The 22,041-nt window shown below is 39.9% G+C and overlaps 2 protein-coding genes across 2 annotated transcripts in view; one reads left to right on the top strand and one right to left on the bottom strand.

Moving 5' to 3' along the window:
• Positions 1 to 2,535: 2,535 nt before the first annotated feature.
• LOC140949726 (uncharacterized) lies at positions 2,536 to 8,329 on the bottom strand. Its single transcript, XM_073398864.1, has 6 exons — positions 8,140 to 8,329; positions 7,265 to 7,458; positions 6,169 to 6,713; positions 5,666 to 6,041; positions 4,082 to 5,084; positions 2,536 to 3,800 (listed from the first exon to the last, which is right to left on the bottom strand). Exons 1-6 carry the CDS (start codon positions 8,327 to 8,329, stop codon positions 2,890 to 2,892), a joined length of 3,219 nt encoding a protein of 1,072 aa, XP_073254965.1. The 3' UTR covers positions 2,536 to 2,889.
• Positions 8,330 to 11,577: 3,248 nt separating this feature from the next.
• LOC140950248 (DNA polymerase epsilon catalytic subunit A-like) overlaps positions 11,578 to 22,041 on the top strand; it is a 44,213-nt gene continuing 33,749 nt past the window's right edge. Inside the window, exons 1-17 of the mRNA XM_073399456.1 lie at positions 11,578 to 11,786; positions 11,958 to 12,090; positions 12,679 to 12,759; positions 13,448 to 13,492; positions 13,913 to 14,005; positions 14,817 to 14,896; positions 15,457 to 15,606; positions 16,444 to 16,498; positions 16,593 to 16,670; positions 17,125 to 17,232; positions 17,703 to 17,813; positions 18,305 to 18,390; positions 18,795 to 18,850; positions 19,940 to 20,003; positions 20,111 to 20,171; positions 20,632 to 20,703; positions 21,136 to 21,249. Of these exons, the coding sequence (XP_073255557.1) occupies positions 11,707 to 11,786; positions 11,958 to 12,090; positions 12,679 to 12,759; positions 13,448 to 13,492; positions 13,913 to 14,005; positions 14,817 to 14,896; positions 15,457 to 15,606; positions 16,444 to 16,498; positions 16,593 to 16,670; positions 17,125 to 17,232; positions 17,703 to 17,813; positions 18,305 to 18,390; positions 18,795 to 18,850; positions 19,940 to 20,003; positions 20,111 to 20,171; positions 20,632 to 20,703; positions 21,136 to 21,249 (1,467 nt within the window). The 5' untranslated portion in view covers positions 11,578 to 11,706. The remainder of the gene's footprint in view (positions 11,787 to 11,957; positions 12,091 to 12,678; positions 12,760 to 13,447; positions 13,493 to 13,912; positions 14,006 to 14,816; positions 14,897 to 15,456; positions 15,607 to 16,443; positions 16,499 to 16,592; positions 16,671 to 17,124; positions 17,233 to 17,702; positions 17,814 to 18,304; positions 18,391 to 18,794; positions 18,851 to 19,939; positions 20,004 to 20,110; positions 20,172 to 20,631; positions 20,704 to 21,135; positions 21,250 to 22,041) is intronic.

Here is a 22,041-nt window from a genome sequence, read left to right as displayed (position 1 = left end):
TGTGCGCTCTGATTTCGTGTTGTTTGGGCAGTCAAAATAACGCCCAACTTCAACCGTCAAAAGTCGATCCTGGTATGTCACAAATTGAAAAAACTACTATTCCAAACGAAAAACCTGTTATTCTTTTAATTACACCTGAAGTTTTAGCTCTGCGAATTTAAACGCGTGCGAGTAATAAAATTTCAACTTGTGCCCCTCAAGTCGCCTGTCCGCGACAAGAACGGGAATGTAAACAAAGGAAAACATATGCAAATCGAGGAGAAAATCATACGGAAGTTATAACTTACCCCTCAAAGCGCAAAAAATTGATGGAATTCTGTTACCTTAACAGGTATTTCTATCTGAGAGACTAATAAAACGAAATTATCCGTCCAATAATAATAAAAAAGCTATAAAAAGGGCCGGAGGGCTAGGGTCATGAAATCGCCTCGGATGCATCGGAACTCGTGTGTATGGTTCCGGAGATAAAAAAGCTTCTACAGAAGCTTTCAAAATGCACCATAGAGCAAGCAAACAATGTCAGTAAAAGTAGACTGATATTTTGAGGTATGATAGAAATGAACCATTGTAAGTTTATTTTTACAAGTGACCCTTAAAATTAAAAGAGATAAGAAATAAAATGACAGAGGCCATCGACAGTTCCATTTTAAATGTCCGTCCCTTGGCTATCGTACTCAATGTTAAGTCCAAAAAACCGAAACAAGATTCAACGAAATAAAACATATATTACAATAATCTTTAAAAAGTATAATGCTAACTTGAGAATTAGATTTCCCGCATCGCAAAGTTTTAATTATGTAAATACCAGGAATGTTTACTTACTGATCTTATGTCGTGTTACATGTTCCAAGTTCCACAGGAGAAGAGTAAAACCCTCCGTCTTGTTTATACATTTCATAAAAAAAGACTAACTTATTTGTTTACTAGAACTATAGATAGTGAGTTAATAAACCTCCCATAAACACAGAAAACGAAGAAGTCAATTCATCTCGTTTTTTTGGTGTTGTGTTACCTGTCACATTTTTCAAGTCACGTGTTTTGCTTGCTGTACACGGTTTGTGAAAATGAAATACAAAACATATTATTTAGTTATTTCTCTTAAGGTAGTCACCTGCAAAACATCGCACAATTGTCAATGAATAAAGAAGGACTGTGCAATCAAAACTAACAGAATCTCCTGGAGCACACAAGCCATCTCCGTTTAAATTTTCATTAACAAAAACATCATCTTGTATTCAGAATTTCCCGCTGTATGACAGATCCAAATCGTAACTAACTTCTACTTTATTAGGCCATCCCCATAAAATGTTTCGTTTCCCGTCGCCCTCCCTCTCGTGAAGGTGGGTCGGTCGGAGGTGGAGGTCTAGGTGGAGGTTCTTCCCTGAATAGGGGTGCCAATCGTACCCATGCCGGAGCTGTCAAGCCCCTTTCCAGGGTAATTCTTCTTCCGACATCCCTAGAGTTAGGGAAAGGAAAGAAAGAAGAAGAAACCACGCAAGAGTCATGAGAGCTTTGGTGATATCTTTCAATGACCCTTAAGGGTATTAATCCTAAAAAGTGTTTGACACCAGTTAAAGAGGGCCCATGTAGAGTACCTCTTCGGGTGTGTGGTAAATCTCTGCCACGCACTGCTCTATTTTTATAGGGAAAGGGACAGATCATTAAAAAAGTTCTGGAGTGGGAAAGAATTACAAAAATATATTTAATTGCCCTGACGAAGTCTTTTAATATAGATAAAATATCGGCAAGAGTCGTTTTTTCCTGTTTTTTGAGGTTATATAAATTCTATATATATTCGTGCAAGGAAAAATTCTGAAAAAATACTTCATGCACGCCGAGTAGCCTTAAAAATACTCTTGCATTGGCCTAACAAAGTTCAAGCAAGGGAAATGTCAACGAAAAAGTATTCTTCGACATACGGCTCTAGAATACTCCACCCCCAACCCCCCCCCCCCCCCCCCTCATAACTTTTGTAATGGTCCGTCTCTTACAACTAAAGTATTTGAGATTTTCGTAGGCTCGATTACCAGCAGTTGCTTAGGAAATGAGCCCGCGCTCCTCCTCCAAAAGTCTGTTCTCAGAGAGGAGGGAGCGGCGAAGCAGTTGTCCCTTTCGTAAACGGTCGCTGCCATTTTTAAGACACTTAGAAACTTTTTGACCTGTTATTGAGAGTGTTTCTATTAGAAAGAAAGAAAATCGGAACCCACGGTCAAACCCCACGGTACCTTTCCTATCCTAATCTCTCTCCCTTACCTCTCTACTTTTTGACTACCACATCGACCCGTCAAAATTCCGAAAAGTTTAACAATAGCAGCGGCCCAAACCGAGTCTAAGATCTCCACTTATTTTTCTTTACTTTCGTAAAATATCACTTAAAAAACGACCGATACAGATTGGTGCCAAGTAAAAAATGGGGACAGGACTTAGTCCCGGGAGGGGGGGTTCTCCCTTATACAAGCCATATAGGTATGTGCCGCCCCAAAGGGTAGGGTTTTTGGGCCTTTTTGGTCTGAAAACGGGTACACACTTTGCCCATTTTGGTACGGAATCGGGTATGGTTTTCGAAGGAACTACGGGAGTGTATGAAAGTTTTTGTCGTTTCAATTCCAGATGAGAAAGAAAGAAAGATAATTATGCGAATTCGAGATGGATTTAATTTTTTTTGTTTACGCTTTAATCTAAGTAATGATAACATAATTTTTACCTAAAGGCCAGGTCTGAAAACGAGTATGGATTTTAGTGGTCGGGTCTGAAAACGGGTGTGGAAAATGACATTTTTTGGTCTGGAGTAGGGTCAGAATTAGGAGAAACGGGCGGCACACCCCCACCAAGAATTTTCAGGAGTACCCCTCCCCCCCCGGACTAGCGTCACCTATTCAGTACACAATTTCAGCCTTGGCTTTGGCATCCACAATTACTGATGGCTTCTTTGAGCAACTTCAGGTATGGAGCTTTACGGCGAATTGGTTGATCGGGAATGTCAAGATTGAGGCCTTGACAAATCACCTGAAGCAACGAAACCTTCAAGCTCTTTAATGTGTCTTCTTCTGCCATGGCACAGATGTTGTACTGGTCAAAAACAATGGGATGTTGGAGTGTGACAGTAGCCATCACTTGGTCTCTGGCCGTAGAAAAATTTATTTCATCTTCAATGGCGGTAAGGTCGGCTTCATGGGTGAGGGTCTGTTGGCGAGTTGTCGCGGAAAGGCGAGAGAAATATGAAGATATCTGCTGAGAGGTCAGAAATTCGGTTGATTTAAAAAGCCGCTCGCCATTCGAACCATGGGCACGTCTCATATCACGTGCTACAAGACTTGCGTCGACTTTCCGTCCAGTGGACTGACCAATGTTGAATTTAGCAGTGAGGTAGGCCTTCTGCTTTTCACTAAAACGGTACGCCTTCTTAGCTGGTCGCAACGCCCATCCCTCTGTTAAACGTTCTCTGGATTGTTTGTTTGCAACGCTGGTGGTTCTTAAGGTTGGCACGACACCGACACCCTCTTCTAAAACCTGCTGATAGCCAAGCTTAGCAAGATCCATAAGAGTGTGTTTTTCCAAGGACCGTATGCATTTCTCAGAGGACAGATGTTTCGTTAATGCCGAATGTCTTTGGAAAACCCTTGTACATCCACTCTCGGGGCAAGTGTATAAACCATGGTTGGTCTGACTCTCCTGTACGTCACTGGAACTCTTTCTTGTTTTGGGACACTCGTCGTCGTCAACATGCTTTTTCTCTTTATGGCCGAAAGACTTGAATTTTCCCGGAGAAAATGTAGATTCTAGCCACCTGTTTTCGGATTCTGTAAATAGGGAAATTTATAAGTGTCAAAACGACACTGGGTAAACGAATAAATTCAGTGTAGAGATAGATATTATTTTATTGTGTTTCAGTTTTAGGAGCTTTGTATGTATTGCTATATCGGTATTATTTTTTCCATTGCTCTTATTGCTTTTGAGTTGATCTCCCCGGTTACGTAGGGGTTTCTTAGCTATCCTTAAGTTTTTTTTAATGAAAATTTTAAAATAGTCGAGGGTCCCAAATACAAACAACAAAAACCAAAACTTTAAGACTGTGCGTTACCTGTTGTCGAGGTATCGGCTTTGATTTCTTTTCCTCTGCCAATGTCATATGCCCTCCATGCTTTGATACCACCTTCTGTAAACTCAAAGTTGTTGAGTTTACTGACATTGTGGATCTTCGCTGGTTCGCTGATTGGTGATGCCGTTGTGATTGCATCCAGACACGCTACGCGGACGCCATCAATTCCTCCATGTGAGACAAGAGCGTCTTTTAATTGAGTGGCATTCGTGACATCATGGCCTTCATTGATGAAAATGCGCACGTGAGCCTTACATGTGGCCGCAAGGCGATCTGCAGCTCCCTTACCGCCTTGTGGATCACTGAAATCAATGCGTCTGATCTGGACTCCTGTAGAACTCGAAACTACAGGGCACGCAAGGATCGTTGCGGACGAATGATAGCATCCAGCGTTATCCTGCCGAAAATAGGCCTTCGTTACGTTTGGATACTCAGATTTGACAGAGCGAAGCACATCCTGCATGATTGATATCACCGAGGTACTGTCCTGACTGCATGACTGGATGATGTGAACATATCCTTGCCACTGTAACTGACTGTCAGATCTTCTATAGACCACGGAAATGTGCCAAGATATGCCACGCTTTCCGAACCAGTCAGACTGCGATTCTCGGTACCTCTGTGGGAGAAACTTCATTGCCCAGTCGTTGACAATCAGTACTGTCTCATTGTCAAGAAGGTCAAGAAAGTCCAGTCGGGCTTGGTCTTGATTAAATGATCGTAATATGTGGCACTGCCATGAACGGATGGCAAGCTTCGATGACTGCATAATGTAAATCGCTTCTTCACGCTCGTCATCAGATGAAAAATGGCAACAGTTAATGCGACTGTCAATTTCCCTTAAAGTTTCGTTTAGCGCTTCACACTGCTCACAGATATCTTCGTGATTGTGTTGGCACTGCACCTGGTAGTCTGGATCGCTAGCATCGCTCAATGAAAACGCTACACAGTGATCTGGTATGCTAGCTTCCTTCTCCAAATGCACCTGCAAACAAATCAATTCATTGCAAAAGCAATAAGCCTCATTTAATCAACTTATTTCGGGCGATCACCTACACTCCACAACAGCGGTTCACATTTTTTGCGCCTGTATGTGCTGGCTACCCAAGTTATACGCTTTTCACACAAACTTTTTCCTACATGGGAAGGGGATATAGCGATACTCAAGCTTACCTTACCTATTGATATAATTAATTTGCCAACAAGAAGTGCATTGCCCTGGGTACCAGGGTTTTTTTCCGCGCGCGTAGGGCCTGCGGGAATCCTCGGCGTCGGCCGACGGCCGAAGTCTTGAGAAAAATGCGGCTCACTGTTAAGGCTTTACAGAAACCGGAAACCAGGCAAGAAAAGTCTCTCCCAGGGTAGAAGCGCTTTGGTTCTTGTAACAAAAGACTATTTTGTTTCACTCGTTACAAATTACAATGTTTGTAAACAGTGATGTCTCCTAGTATCTTATAGGTAACTAACGATTAGGCGGGAACTGAGGCGAAATGTACCTATACTTATCAATACTCCAAATTTATTAATGCATTAACCATCAAATTTTTCTGTTTGCTTAAAACATACCTTGTAGTCTCCTTTTAGATAAAGCTTAGCAGCTTTGAGGGACTCGATCATTCGTCTTTCCCAATCCATGTCACTTTCTACTTCATTTATTTGACGCACCAGTGATATCAGGTCATCAAATGCTCGTGTACCATCCGCGGCATAGTAATCGAGTCCCTGAAGAGACTTTCTTACTGACGCACTGCATTGAGACAAAATGCGCAACATCGTGCTTTGACTAAACGGCTTAAAGCCAGTCTCTTCACAGTACTGAGTATATTGACGCACGATTCGTTGAGGTATCATGGTTCTTATCACGTTGGGGACTTTAAGGACTTCACCCGTCGAAAGAGTCAACTGTTTCTGTCCGAACGGAAGATCTTGTACTAAATGTGGGCTTGTGATAAAGCACAGAAAATGATCTAACTGTTTTAGATCTACTTTTATTCTTGTTGACCCGAGGAGGTACAGGTGCGCCACGACCAAACTGAAGGCGGTGCAGATTTGCCATAGAGTACCGGTACCTTGTTAGCCCTGGAATGAAGGTGGCTAAAATTTTAAAACCAGCAACACCAGTCATTACAGAAAGGATTTGTCGGCGGGTATCCCAGCTATCGGCGTTATTATACGCTTCTGTTAGGGCTTCTAGGTAACGCTGATCTGCTTGTGGGATATCTTCAATACCAAGCAACTTGTTCATGGAAGCTGTTGATGTCATGGCTCTCCAAATAAGGCCAGCATCTTCGGGAGAAATGGTTTTTAGCACTGCAGCTACGATGTCGCTTGATCTTCTTGTATACCTTTGTTTAGTGGATTCACTGCAACTGCTAAAGTCCAACCATTTTCTTTGAAGCGGCGGTATATTCCAAGCCACCAAGAACTCATTCAGAAGGCTACGCTGCATTTCTGCGGCTGTTGCTTGAGAGGGAACAATTTCATCGCTTTGAGTAGACGCTGTGCTCCTGGTTTCAGGGCTTAAAAAGGTCTCATCAGCAATTTCTAACTTGCTTAATGCACCAAGGACAGCACTAGAGACATCACTGTCTGCAGATGTCGACTCCTCAGTTTCCTACACATTTAAAATAAATAACAAATTAGAGAATCCTTTTAATTCCCATTACAGTTTAAACCGGTTTGCCGCATTTTTCGATTTTGTAAGGATAAGAGGATAATACAGTTTGAGAAAAAAAAAAACTCATCGAAGACGCAGGTGAACAGTTTGCTCGTTTGATAGCACTTTATTTACAGCTTCCAGTTTCTTTAAATTTGATTGGGCTGAAGTTCAGCCTTTCAGCCTCGGCCGAATTCACCTTTCTCGGTCTGCCTAAAATCATTTCTTTTGGTGATTCATCTATTACAGGAACTGGCTTACGCTTAGTGGCAACCTCGACTCGACCCCAGTAATTCTCAATTGACCTTTCTTTTTCTGGCGTCTTTCCTGTGATATTGACATCTTTTTCCAGATATCACAATCGTCGTCAATGTTTGCTGTTTACAAAGAATAAGCGGGGAGGTTGCGGGGGGGGGGGGGGGGTGGGGGCGGGGGGCAGGGGTTTGAGCCAATCAATAACGGAGAAATATTTTGAGTAAATAACCTATTTTATGGGCTTATCAACATACCAGCCTTGTATCACCAGTTTCCAAGAGTCCTTCTAAATTCTTTACTTCATCCCCACTTTCCATAGGTCCTTCTAACTTCTCCTCTTCAGCTTTAGCTTCCTTAGGTCCTTCTGATCCCTTCTCTATTGCTCCAGCGCCCATTAGATGTTTTTCCTCTTCCCTCGTCAGATGTCCAAAGCAAGTCGAGCAAATAGCTAATGTGAAATAATAGTATGTTAGAAAATCCTCGATTAAGGCCCCTAGGGGTGGCTTAATAGAGATGGGGGACTTACCCCCCTGAGGGGTGGCTTAATGGAGATGGGATTCTTCTTATGGGCTCCTGAACTTGGTATCAGTTTTCCATAAAGAACTCAAATGCAATGTGGAAAAGCTCAAGCGCAGGAAGTTGAAGGTCATGCGGCCGAGGATCAAAAACAAATCCGAACTTCCAGCTGGAGAATAAACCACCCCTGGATTCCATCACTTCCTTACCCAACCGCTGTTTGTTACTAACAGAGTCAAAGCGTTCAATCGCTCATAAGAATTTCAGTAAAATTACAAGACAAAACGTAAAAATCACTTACGCGATCCAACAACAATTAGCTGGCCTGTTTCCTTCAAAATAAGTGAAGATAGTTGACTGCTTATTCTGCGTGTTCCTTTCACTTTTGCTGACTTATGTGCGATCATTGGGCTTGGAACCGAACACATAGTTTTCCCTGTTCTCCATCTTATACCATATTCCGCCCGATGACGGGGACATATAGTTATAAGGTCATGAGACACATCCGGCGAAAAAATTCCTGATTAGAAAAAACCTTCGGAATTAGAATTATATTAGGTGCTGACAGAACATCAAAACAAAGTAAAAATTCAACCACGTGTCATTTACTGACCTGCACGAGCTAGTAGCAGTTTCCTTTCACTTTCCAACGATGGATCTTCACTGAGGCCATACATTTCCAGATGTCTCGTGATGTCTCGTTCGCATTTACCAAGAGGTATACATTCGTATTGACCAGGATATTCCTGGCTAACACCGCATTTAAGATTTCCATCAACAAGAGTCGAAAAAGTACACAACATTTTTTTCTTTCCACACACTTTCGTTATAAACGCTGTAGGTTATACCATGTGTCGATTATGCAATGCAGTTTTTTTTAGATTTCGACATACTGTACAGAATTAGGTGATTACGTGTACACGGGAAAGATTGCGTGAGCGGCTGCAGAGTAATTTATTCAAATCATCATACACGTAACTTCACACCAAGTTAGGAGAACCAACATTTGGCGCCGAAATCTTTTTACGGACGTACACTACAGATTACAATTTTCAGTTAGTCGCTAGTTTTAAGTCATTTTATTCAGGTAACCTTAAGAGCCTTACATCACGAGAAAGATATGAACACTTGCTAACACTGTGACTGGGTGGAGGGTATTACAGTAGTTTCTACAAATCCTGGACGAACGTCGAAAACCAATATTCGTGTTTCGTAATCTCAAAGCTTAGAGGTGGATGTCTGTTGAGGACCCTGCAGGAAGGTGTGTTCACCATTATTGTAAATGTTTGCTTTGAAATACTTGCATCTTAATGCCTTTTAGCTTTGAGCACGAACAATCTCTTTTATTTGGGAAACAATTATTACGGTCCGCTTAGTGTTTGTTTGCGGTCTTGATAGCCGCTTTAATTCCATTTTGTTGAGAGGTCCGGATTTACAATAGTTTTGACTTGGGTTTCATAGTTCATTTTTATCTAAGTAACTTTTTTTTTCTGACATAGTTTGCAATGGGGTTTTGAAGTTGACAGAAATGATTGATAGACCTGATACTTCAGTACCGGGAATTCACCCGATCAAAATTTGTGAGCAATTGCATTATTTTTTTGGCCCATCACTCTTTTTTATTTTTTTCCTTGTTTTAGATTATTCGACGAACAATTACGCTTTTGTAGCTTCCCAGGTACCAATAATTGATTAGATAACAGAATTTTCATCAATTTTTTGCGCTTTGATGTGCTAGCTATAACTTCCATGTGATTTTCTCCTCGATTTGCATATGTTTTCCTTTGTTTACATTCCCGTTCTTGTCGCGGACAGGCGACTTGGGGGGCACAAGTTAAAATTTTATTTCTCGCAAGCGTTTAAATTCGCAGAGCTAAAACTTCAAGTGTAGTTAAAAGAATAACAGGTTTTTCGTTTGGTATAGTAGTTTTTTCAATTTGTGACATACCAGGATCGACTTTTGACGGTTGAAGTTGGGCGTTATTTTTACGGCCAAAGCAACACACAATCAGAGCGCACACAATAAAAGCCAGAAACTATATTAAAATAGTAATTTTACAAGACCTTTTTATGCGGTCTTAAAGCTGTGGATGTCTGCTAAATGCATGAGTAATATCAAGTCAATAGGAGCTTTGGCGCGCTTGTACTGTTTCGTTGAAATCTGTTGAAATTTGCACCCATTTTCTGAATTAAAAAATGTATTTTTTGCGAATTTTCGAACTTTTCTAAAATTCTCAAAATGTAAAGCGCTTGGGAATTTCTTAATATCATTTCTTGAAAGAGTTCCCCTAAAGGGATGTTTGGGTGGTATCAGCCAAAATTGGAATTTTTGGAACTGATTTGAGATTCTCGATATTTTCCGACATTGGCTCTTAAAGTTGTGTCAAGAAAATGTCGTCGAAATTTTCTGTGATTCCTCAAGCCTGGTTTTGCACTAGTGACGGAAGCATATTGCATTGCAAGCACAACTGGAACGAAGCTGAGCCTTAAATCGCTCGTTCCAGCTTCATTCATGCTACCATTTTGGAACAAAACAGAACAAAATGGAGGATCGATGATAATTTAAACTCCAAAGTTTTGAAAAAAGAAAGTTTTATAAACAGAAGAGAACTAGGGATTTAAAAGTGTTCTCTTGGCACTTGTATGTGTGCTTACGTTGCTAAAAAGATGGTCCCTAGTGAAAACCAGGCTAAAGATTTGTGAAGACCAACTTCGACGATTTCAAATGTACATTGTGGATGACAATTTGATGATTTTTCTAAATTTAATCATTTGTGTTTTTCTTAAGTCAAGAAATAAAGCAAAACAATATTTTGTGAGGAGTATCTTATAAATCTTTTTAACCCGTGGAAAGAAACATTATTAGGCTACTGAAGTGGTAAGTGAAATAGCCACCACACCCTTCCACTCTTCTCCACGCCATTCCGCCCTCCTGTTGATCGGTTGGTTGATCGGCTCGCCCGTCGATTTTGCTATCACAGGCACCCCAAGCTAGCAGGTTCATAATCTGGGGTATCTGCCACGATTTTGCTTGGCCCGTTAGCTTTTGTTTTCAGGGTGGTCAATGAGGGAACATTGGAATGCCTCTCACCAGAGGGGGTGGAGGTACAAGGGCACCCCATGCCGCCCCCCCCCCCCCCACCCCCCCTTGCAGCGCCCCTGGCCGGTTTAGAGGGTAAATGAAAAAAGCTGAATAACGGCAGGACCAAACCGCAGGTAACCATTTTGGAGAGGTGTCTGTAAAGAGAAAGCTAACTGTATTCCGATCCAAAGGGACCAATTACAACAGGAAGGTGTGGGCGTGACCGGAAGCGTGACCGGAAGCGGAAGTAGATCGTGGAAGTCGAAATTTCTTCCAAAAATGTAACACAATGTCCACAAAAGTAGAAAGATAAGATCAAAAAAGGGAACACAAGAATTTACAGGTCATTCACTGACTCAAAAATGTCATGTAGTTTGTTCCATACGGTGTACTTGTAAGACTTCATATTACGTGAAAGAAATATGAGAAGTCAAGACAGGCTGGTAGTTGATTTTAGAGTGTATAGCAAACACAGGCCGTATATCATGTCGCGTGACATTTTCTTTCATAACAGATGGCCATGTGGTCATTATTGATTACTATTCTGTCGATCCGAACAGCTCAAGTTTGTTGTGCTTCCTCTTTGCCTGTAACCACCGTTTTTTGCACTCCTTGTAAGCACTGAAATAGTCTTCGCACTTGCTGTGGTCGAAATTATTGTCAGTCAAGCACTTGTAAGAGGCCTCCATAGCTTCAGAACATGGAAATCCATCGAAAAATCTGTGTGCGTTCGGGTCCATTCCAGGGGTATGGCCTTTTGGACGACTCATCTTCTACGTTGCAGAACAAAGTAATCTGTGTGTATTTATCAAGTTAATTGGGGTATTTGTTGAATAAAACATATACAGCTCTTCGACAAACAACACAGTTTTGTCATCGAGATTGCGTGACTACAGAATACGTGACAAATCTGCAATAGAAAAGCGGATTTCGAGCTAAAGTCATGCGTTTCAGTATCTAGACTGGTTTCCCGCCAAAAAATTAAAATGTGGTAGTGTTCGCGATTGTATTCACGTTTTGAGTCGTAAACAGACATTTCCTTTTCTTTCGATGGCTGACTGAAAAAAAACTTGGGTTGCTGTTAAAATCCTTAAAAGCATGGTTCTTCTAAATAGTGGCAAGAGGAAGAAAGGAGACGGGGAGCAAGGCGATGATAGCGATTCACGCTCGCGATCCAGGTAACAGGCGCCATCTTGGATTTGTTCTGCGATGGTCAACTTTGTGTATTGTGCAAACCTTTGAAAACAAGACGCTCGACTTCTCAAAATAGAAAAAATGAAAGGATCAAGAACAATTAAATTGAAAATTTTTGTTTATCTGTTACTTAATTTCTAGTAACTTTCTCGTAGGCCTGATGAAGGCGCGTCAACGGAGGCTAGATTGAATAGGATTCAATCTAATGACGTTCTTGACGTTAAGTACGGCTTTGATCGCTACAAGGAGTCAGTGGAGAGGCTAGGATGGCTGATGAATATGCACCCAGTAAGTTAACTGTCTACTTTTGTAAGTACCCAGTTTACCCAGTAAGTTAACTGTCTACTTTTTCGTACAAATGTACGAAAAAACGTACATCACTATGGAGTTCATGGACCCGTATGTTTCTTTCTGTTGTAATGAGAAGATTGATCTTGATCATCATTAAACTTAAATCTTTTTAACAATTATTCCTCGAGCCGGAATGGGCTCCGAGTCAATAGCCCATGATACCGAAGGCCGAATGGGCTATTGACTCAGAGGCCATGAGGGCGAGAGGAATAATTGTTTTAGTAAAATCCAACAAGTTGGTCAAAAATATCAAGGCAAACAAACTTTAGCTAGTTAAATATAGACTTTAATCATTCGTTTCCCGCCACATTGCCGGCGCTTTTCGCTACTAGTGGGCTATAACAGATAGCCTAGTAGTAGCTCAACCAATCAGAATGCAGCATTGATAGTTGACCATTAGTTGGATTTTACTAAAATAACAATACTCCTAAAACAGCATAAATATGCTAGGAGTGTTAAAAGACCAAAGAGGATATCTACAAAAAGTTACTGCAGACTTACCAAGGTATATTTTTCTATTTTCAGACAGAAATTATTGATGATGACAAGAAGTTGATCAGTGCTGTTGACCTTTACTTTATTCAGGATGATGGAGGGCGCTTTAGGGTATGATAACAACAAATTGCACATGAGATCAGGCGCCAGTTCGTGGAAAACCCATCAGTGCTAACCCAGGATTAAACACTGCTAATCACATGATAAATTTTATCCTACGATTAGATTTGGTTCCTGGAAGCATGATTAATCGGAATCTAGGAATAAGCTGCGTGTTCAATTTAACCCACCTTGTGAGGTCAATTAAAATGTTAATCAGGTAACAAGTTTGTCAAACAAACAAAATGGCGGACTTACCGTACCCTTTATTGGTTCACAAATATGCGAAAGAAAGTTCCAACAGCAAGAAATTGGTCTCCACCGATTCACTGACAGAGAACTTTGCAGCAGATTTAGGTTTGGCCAAGTGTCAATAAAATAATTATCTGGTAGAAATCGTCCAAGAAAACCTTTCCAGCAACTAGGACCAGAGCCTTTTTTATTTTGCGTGGCAAATATAACCCACGTGAAAGGAGTTAAGAGCACTGCTAAAAGTCAGGGTTAACAGTAATAATCAGAGTTCCATTGCTGGCCAAATTTTTTTCCTCGTTAAGTTACACAGAGAGATCTGCATGGAGAGATTTCAGATTAATTAGATTAATAAAATCAGGATCAGTTTGGGAAAATATGATCGTTAATAGAGTAGTTTCCATGGACTCCATTTCAATATGTGTTCTCTTTTTAATTTTTTGTCCTTTAGGTGGCCTTACCTTACAAGCCTTATTTTTACATCCTTGCAAAGAAGGTAAGCTTCTCTCCGGTCTTTTATAATCACATGGAAGTACTAGTGTTATGCACCTGTCTGTGTCTAGCCACAGTGGGAAAGGGTAGGGGTACATGGGTAACTGTTTTCAAAGCTATACTAATGTGCATAGCAGGCACTTACAAGTAATTTGGATACAAGATAAAACAGGGCGTGTTCTAAGGGGTTTGTCACACGTTCCTGTCCCATGAATGCCTGCTGAAACAAGCGGTTAATTCCTTTCCCATTGTTTGCAAGTATCAGCTGGAGCTCATGTGCAGATTGTTGGAGAACCAATTGGCACTATTGAGGTCAAAGTGTTGAGAAGCCAAACATGACCTACAAGCTCAGCAGAGTCATAGGTCGTATATAGTATTTCATAATATGATTCCTAACACCGGGAGCTGTTTTATCATGTTACAGGACACCGATCGTGAAGTTGCAACTTTTTTGAACAGAAAGTTTGGTGGATTGATAGCAAGCATTGAAACTGTAGCTAAAGAAGATCTAGACTTGGTAAGTATTTAGGTTTGGTGATTCAATTTTATCCTTGGAGGTTAGCACCCTGTAACATCTGCAGAGTTCCTCATATCATACAAAACTCATCTGTCCTTGAAACTCATTAACAATAGTTGGGTGTGGGGAAGGTGCCTGAAGAAGCGGAAGGGGGCAGCAAGCGATCTTAGAAGGTAACCATGACAACCCTGAGAGCGGCACCCACCAGGCACCGTCACACTGAGAACCTCAGTGGAAAGGGGCGCAGATACTTACCAAAACAGTATCCAGAGAGGAGGAAGGGTTGGGGGAAAAAACAACTATAACTACTGCATGCACAAGCAACGTGAGCAAAATGATTGACTCCTGCGAAAGTGCTGTAAAATAACTTAGGCCCTGCTAAACCCCCACACTGCCTATATACGATTAGTGGTGGAGACCACTGGCCAGCATTGTCTCGTGTTTAACCTTGCCTAAATTACATTTAGCCACATATAAAGCGCAAATTTATTTGAACAAAATAATGTATTTACAAGAGAAAAGAGAAACTCCCACAGGATTGACTTGGTACAACAATATGGCTGCTATGATTTCATCTGAAAATGCTCTATAAGTTGTTAATTGTTGGATGTCTAGTATTATTGGATTCTAGGAATTGATGGAATTCTTCGAAACAATTTTGGTCAGCATAGATGCATTATGAAAAAAAAGTAGACAGGAAATTTGAGAAATGGAGAAACATTTCAAATGGATGGAAAAGTTAATAATATTTTTATGGAACCAAATTTTTCTTTGTTGTTTAATGTGGTATACTTTTTTCTTTAATTTTTAGAACAATCACCTTGTGGGACTAAAGAGAGACTATATAAAGCTGTCATTTTTGACTGTGAATGACTTGATGAAAGTCAAGAGGTATGTTTGAAATGTAATTCGTGTTATTGTCCATAACGTAGAATCTCGCTGTCAGGTCAATGCGGTTTTTTCTATCAAGAACAGTAAACTTATGCAATGTAACGGGATGGGAGACAGAAGAAGATGGAAGACCTTGCTTGACAAAGCATGACAATAATTATGTTTGTGGGAAGTTTTTGGCCTTACCAGCCCAATCCAGTGCAGTATACTCCACTGGGGGGAGTAGTTTGGGCTCAGGGACACTTTTGTCACATTAGGAATTTTAACAGCATACTGATCACTTTTACTTCAACCTGGAGAGTTGTCTTTTCTTCGGGCTTAAATTTAATACAGCATAGGAATCACGACATTAATTTACAATAACATAGAAATGTCAAATTAAATGTTTTTAAGGGATTAGTGCAAGCTAGGAGACACTTTTGATCCTGTTGTTTTTTGTTTTTTTGCACAGTGACCTGGACTGTGCCTAGTGGAATATCTTTCTTTGCATAAGCAAATGTAGAAATGAATCAATAAAAGTAAAAAGGTTGCAAATTTCTTTACTGTTGTCTTTTCTCAAGGGAAATCATGCCAGCTGTAAGAAAGAACAAGGAACAGGCCAAGACCAATGCAGCGTACAACATTGTAATGGGCACTGATATGAACGAGGAAGAAATGACTGCCGCTAACAGAAGAAATGCTGATCAGATGTCTAATGTTATTGACATCAGGTAACCAGGATTTCTGAGTATGACAAAAATTTAAAAAATCACCTTACTTACTCAAGTAATTTTCAACCTAAAATCGGCGACAAAATTGTTGAGACATTGCACTCAAATAGGGTAACTTCAGAGAACAAAAGAGTTCACACCCCTCCCCCCTCCCCTCCATTCAAAGTTGGGTTGTTTGTTGTTTTCCATCGGTAGCTTGAACAGCGGCACAACATTGCATGGACGGGATGGGGGAGGAAAAGCTTTATTTTCCCCTTTTGAAGTCAGTAAAACATCCAAAAGCCCCATTTTGGCGAAGTATCTCAACTGATTTTGTCGCCCGTTGTAGGCTGGTTACCAGTTTCCTTGGTCTCCTAGCCCTAATATTATTATTCATGAAGGAAATTGAGAATCAACCTAGGTTAAAAAATTTACCTGAATTAAATTTTGACCTGTAACATATGGAGGATATTACATGGCCGCGCGGAGATATGAAATTTCTCTTCGAGTGTTGAAAAATATTTCATGAGTGAGCGCAGCAAACGAGTGAAATATTTTTTCAACACAAGAAGAGAAATTTTGTATCTCCAAGCTGCCATGTAATGTTCCATTATAAACACCAATGAAATACCAAACCATTTCACTTTAACAGTTTTTTGTGTGAAAGGCATGATTTATCATGTAGCCATAACAACGGTGATATTTTCACATGTGAAGATATCAAGTTTTTGCGCAAAAGCTCACCTGGTATTTCATTGGTGTTTATATAATAAATAGCAGTATGTTTGGTGACCCATTAACGTCACAGGGTAACAAAGAATAAATTATTAAAGTTGTAATAATTGTTTTTGTTTTTAGGGAGTATGATGTGCCGTACCATGTGAGGGTAGCAATTGACCTCAAAATTTTTGTGGTGAGTTAAATTTGCAGTTTTTGTCTTATGACTTAAAGCAAAAGTAGTAAAAAATAAAGCTAATATTAAAATGTTAATTTCTCTCCTGTTCAAGGGTCACTGGTATAATGTGAAAGTGCGTGGTGGAATTCATGCCGAGCTCGCACTAAGAGATGATCTCTTGGACAGGCCAGTAAGTTTTGTCTTCCGTGTAGAGGAATAAACTGACGTCCATTTTGAAATTTGTGTTGTTATATTTTCTGTCGACTTATGGTATGGTTATCCTCTGGGTTTTGCATGGCTTTGCTTACAAAGTACTGTTTAAAAAATGAGCAGGAGCGTATTATCAGGACGCTAGGTGAAGCCAAGAGTTTTTACACCTGATAATACACGACTGTGACTTTTTTGATCGGCTTCAAAATCTCAGATATAGATCAACTCATTCTTGCACTAATATTTAGATTTGGGGTTCTTTTGGTCTAAAAAATTGGACGTAAAGTTTAGCCGTGTCTTTGTCAGATATAAAGACACTAATTAAGCATCAATTTATTTTGTTTTTTCTTTATGAATTATCAATGAGTTTTTGAAGTACTGTTTCATATGTATGAATATAAACTAACAATGTTTATCTGGATTTTCCTCTCAAGGATCCTGTGGTACTGGCATTTGATATTGAGACGACAAAGTTGCCACTGAAGTTTCCTGATTCTAGCACAGACTCCATTATGATGATTTCTTACATGATTGATGGCCAGGTAAGACTCTTCTTTCTTAAATGTGATGACAAACACCATATCTTTGTCGGGTTGTCTTAGTTCAGTAGCTGGCTGTTTTTCCAGTTAGTAGCTCCTGGACTTTCTCCTTACAGTTATGCTAAGCATCCTGAGTCTCCTTGCCCCGCCAAGCTCCTTGTGGTACACCACAGATAGCTTACATAGTGCAAAGTCAAGAGATGCAGTTGGAACAGTTATGATCATGCACATACTGTTAAACCATTTCTCTAAAGATGTATGTCTTAATAATTTAAGTTCAGGAAAAGCAATCCACACAGGGCAGTGTGAATGAACATAGATTTAGTGGCATTTTAGAGTGAAATACTAATTATTGTGTTGAGTGATATTTTTTATTTGTATTAACTGATCAAGATCGATCTGCGTGTGCCAACAAAAGTTGGAGTAATAAATGGTGGCTAACATTCAACATAAGAAATTAACATTTTTTGCAGGGCTTTTTGATTATTAACAGAGAGATAGTATCAGAAGACATTGAAGATTTTGAGTACACTCCCAAACCTGAATATGAAGGACAATTTACAGTAATTAATGAACCAGATGAGGTAAAAGTTTGCAGTCGTATGTTAGCAGAATATATACATTTTTTGATTGGTTGGTTGGGGATGGTTTTTTTAGACATAAGCATTCCATGCAAATTGCACTGTGGGGATATCAGGCTGTTCCCTCGTTTGACCCCACTCCACCCTCCCAGGCCCTAATAATGTTCCAGTTTCACTTCCTACTTGTCTTTCTTTTGCAATAGAACTTCACAGACAGCATGCACAGAAAGTAGTGTCTGATAGCCTGTGGCTTATGGATTTTGCCATTGGGCTAGTGAATTCTGTTTTTAACTTTTCCTGATGGGCAAGTGACGTCTTTTGAGGAATTCGAATAACAGAAGAACTGTGAAATAAATTCTGCTAGTTTTTAAGGCTAGTTGAAATGACGTCTGGGCTAGTAAATGTTAGCTTCAGCTTGCCTGAATGGCAAGTTGTAAAAATGATTTTCTTTGCACCCTGACAGAGAAAAAATAACTCTTTTATTCTTCTCTAAGGCAAGCCTCCTACAGCGATTCTTTGAGCATATACTTGAAGTCAAACCAAATATCTTTGTGACATATAACGGAGACTCCTTTGATTGGTAGGTACTGTGTGTACAGTGTACGGTTTGTCAATTCCTCCATCAACACAGCAACACAGCTTCTCTACAAACTATCTCCTTCATACATGTTTAGTCAAGGGTTTCTTTCAACATGATTTATTGATGAAACTAATCTGTAGGAACAGCCGAGAATGAAGAATTCTACAAGGGTGTCAGCTTTCATCTCCTAATCTTGTACATAGTCCCATGCTAGTTGTCCAGTTTTTAGCAGTAGATATGACAACATTTTAATAACTTTTTATAGAAATTAGAAAATCCAAATTTTGCATTTTAATTTTTCACTATGTACTTGATTTATGCATGGAAAATTTTCGTCAGTGGATATTTGAACTTAACACATTTGACACAAATTTTCAGTTACTGTTTTGCTTGTTGCTTGTCAGGCCATTTGTTGAAGCTCGTGCTGCTCATCATGGTGTTAGCATGTACGAGGAAATTGGTAGGTACAAAATCATCCAGCAGAGCTGTGCTCTAGCACTTCCTGGTGGCCTCTGGTGACTAACTTTTCCCTTTGTGTGACAAGAAAAGCTTAACTTGTCCTGAAAAATTATTCAGAAATGTAACTTGTACAGCATATTGATTGTTGACCATTTTGTATGATAAGTAATAGTGTGATTGTTGGTGGCTTCTACTGATAAAAAAAAAACAGTCCCAGCTGCCTGTGTCACTGACTGAAAAAACATCTTTCTCAGTAGTTTTTTTATTTGCCCATCAAAGTTTAAATAAAACAAAAGGCTGGACACTGTTGTAAGCCCTGGAATCTTGTCTTTTCATTTATTCATTTGCCACTTTAGACTTCTGGGATGGTTACTGGGGACAAGGGAAAAAATTGGCCAATTGCTGACTGGCATGTCCCCAGTAATGATCCTAGAAATCTTTGTGAAAGTTTATTCAGACAAGTTTCCTTCTCATTTCTAAAGTGGTGAATGATATCTGCCATTCCTTACATGTATGACTCCCAAGTAAATAGGGGTGTAACGATTCATGTTCCTTGCGGTTCGATTTGATTTTGATTATTGCCTTTCGATTTCGATTCGATTATGTAAGTGTTTCTTAATTCTTATAACATAACGCGTAATGTAAACAACATGCAACCCTAAACCCTCAATTTGATAATAGTAGCTGGGACAGGAGGATTCACAATCGCTTGGTTCGTCTCCATGTTTGAGAACCTGACAAAGAGCGTGTCACACATAGTTTGCCTTATTTGGAAATTCTTAAGGGGTGGTTGAGGGACAGCATTTTTACCATGCAACACAAAATGGCGCACAAAATGCTATTGCCTTTGCTCGTCAATCATAATGGCACAATTTAAAGCGTTCTGGATTCCGATTTTACAATATAATAACTCACTAAGGGCATCCTGGAAAAGGTGTGCAAAAATCGAACCAAAATCGAAACGTGGAAGCAAACAATCGTGAATCGAACGTGATCATAATCAATCGTGATCATAATCGCGATTAATTGAGAATTCGATTAATCATTACACCACTACAAGTAAACTAAATGATTATTATTCAACTTTTAGGGTTCGTTGCTGATGCACAAGGAGAGTACAAAAGCAGGCCTGCTATACACATGGATGCTTTCAGGTCACTTTTCTATATTATTATTATTATTTTGTTTCATCAATATTTTTGTGAGGTGCTTATTGCCAATACCTGCTTTTTAACAGTTTTCTGTCATATTGTTTCCTTAGATGGGTGAAAAGAGACAGCTACCTCCCTGTTGGAAGTCAAAACCTGAAGGCTACCACTAAAGTAGGCATCTGTCGCTATTTTGTCTGGGCTGTCATTTTCCCCTGGCTACTATGAATGTGATCCGCTGCTACTTTCATTGGAAAATATAAGAAAAAAAGGACCAAAAGAAATCCTTAGCTGTTTGTTTCCCCGTCTACTTGTTAAATTTACGCGGCAACTTGAAATCTTAGTGACAACCCTGTCTGTAGTATTGTGTTGATTGGGAATTTACCGGTAAACATCGTGTTGAGAATGTTATGATCTCAATAATAATTGTTACATGTGACCATTCTTGTCCCCATAGCTGCCATCATTGTGGTTAGGGGCGTAATGATGGGCTGGCATACCAAAAATGGAAGCCCTTGGACATCTGGGCACCCACCTCGGCTAGCGATGCAGTTGTTAAAGGATGATACATGGTATTACATGTATCTCAGCTAAATTGTGTATAGTTAGCTTATCTCAGTCTGTTGTTTCCCAGGCAAAACTTCGCTATGATCCCATCGAGTTAGACCCTGAAGAAATGTGTCGCATGGCAAGTGAAGAACCCCAGGTGAGCACAGATCTCTCTCCCTTTTGCCTAGGTGGTATGACTAGAAAGCCTTCAGTTGGGGGAGATTGTCACTACGTCACACGTACATATGACTGTGGTACCATACAGTTAGCTCCAGACCTTGTGGATACACCAAGGTCCACAGGATGGGGGTTTATGGACATAGGAGTCCGTAATGGCAGGGTTTTTTTGGTCATACATGTCTGTAATTTATTTTTGCAGGGGATTAAGCTGCTCTCTGTGTTAATGGCGTGACATTTATTGGAAGGTGTCCACATTACATGGGTTGTCAGTATTGAGTCATTGCTCGGTATTAAGAAAGTCCCATGCGAAAAATTTTAAGATCATGTCAAATATTACTCCTCACAAGGCCTTCAATGAAATCATATCCTCTTCAGACTGATGTATTTTATGTTTTTTGCATTATTCCAGGAACTAGCCAATTACTCAGTATCTGATGCTGTAGCTACTTATTACTTGTATATGAAGTATGTCCATCCGTTTATCTTTGCACTCTGCACCATTATCCCCATGGAACCAGATGAGGTATGTCACCAATAATAATTTTCATGTGTATATGGCCATTTTTATGCTAGAGATGTTAAGACGACTTTAATTTCTAGTATAAAAATGGTAAAAAAGACATATGCATTTAACGTCTGACGACATCAACAGATGACTTAAATGTCTCAGATATTAAATGCGTCGAGTATAAAAACAGGACACCTTAAACTGAAATGCATTCATGCCTAACTTGTTCTGAGAGGACTGGAAGAGTTTATAGAGTTGTGTATTTTTTTACAGAAAACTCTGTTTTTTACAGTGTTAATTAGCCCACTTTTACACCAGTCTACTTTAACGTCTCCTCCGACGTTAAATACGTCTAGATGACTTTAACCCATTCTCCCCTGAGCTGCTCGTAACCACCCGTGAGGTTTATGTCTCAGCTTAAAACGCAGTACAGATAAAAGAGGACATGTTAATGGCCAAATTAGTTTCTCTCTGATTGTCAGTTTACTGGGAACATTAACTTTTTTATTAAATCATCATAAACAGTCTGATCATTGTATTTACAGTTATGTAAGAGATGTAATGTTGATGAAAAAAGGTCTTTTGCTTGACGCCATCACCTGTATGTCATAGTGGGGAAAACAAGTTATCAAATGTTAGGAATTTTTAGCGATCGGTAGAGGGCTTTACCTCCTTGAAGAGAAATAAGCGAACTAACTTTTGTGGTGAAAAAATCGCACTGATGCTTCCCAGGTGTCTGTTTTTAGAGTATGGGCTAGAAAACTTAAAATTAAATGTCTTCCTTACAGTTGTCCTTGTCCCGAAATC

Source organism: Porites lutea, chromosome 10 (assembly GCF_958299795.1).
Source record: "Porites lutea chromosome 10, jaPorLute2.1, whole genome shotgun sequence".
Taxonomy (NCBI): domain Eukaryota; kingdom Metazoa; phylum Cnidaria; class Anthozoa; order Scleractinia; family Poritidae; genus Porites; species Porites lutea.
This window is presented reverse-complemented; position numbering and strand designations above follow the sequence as displayed.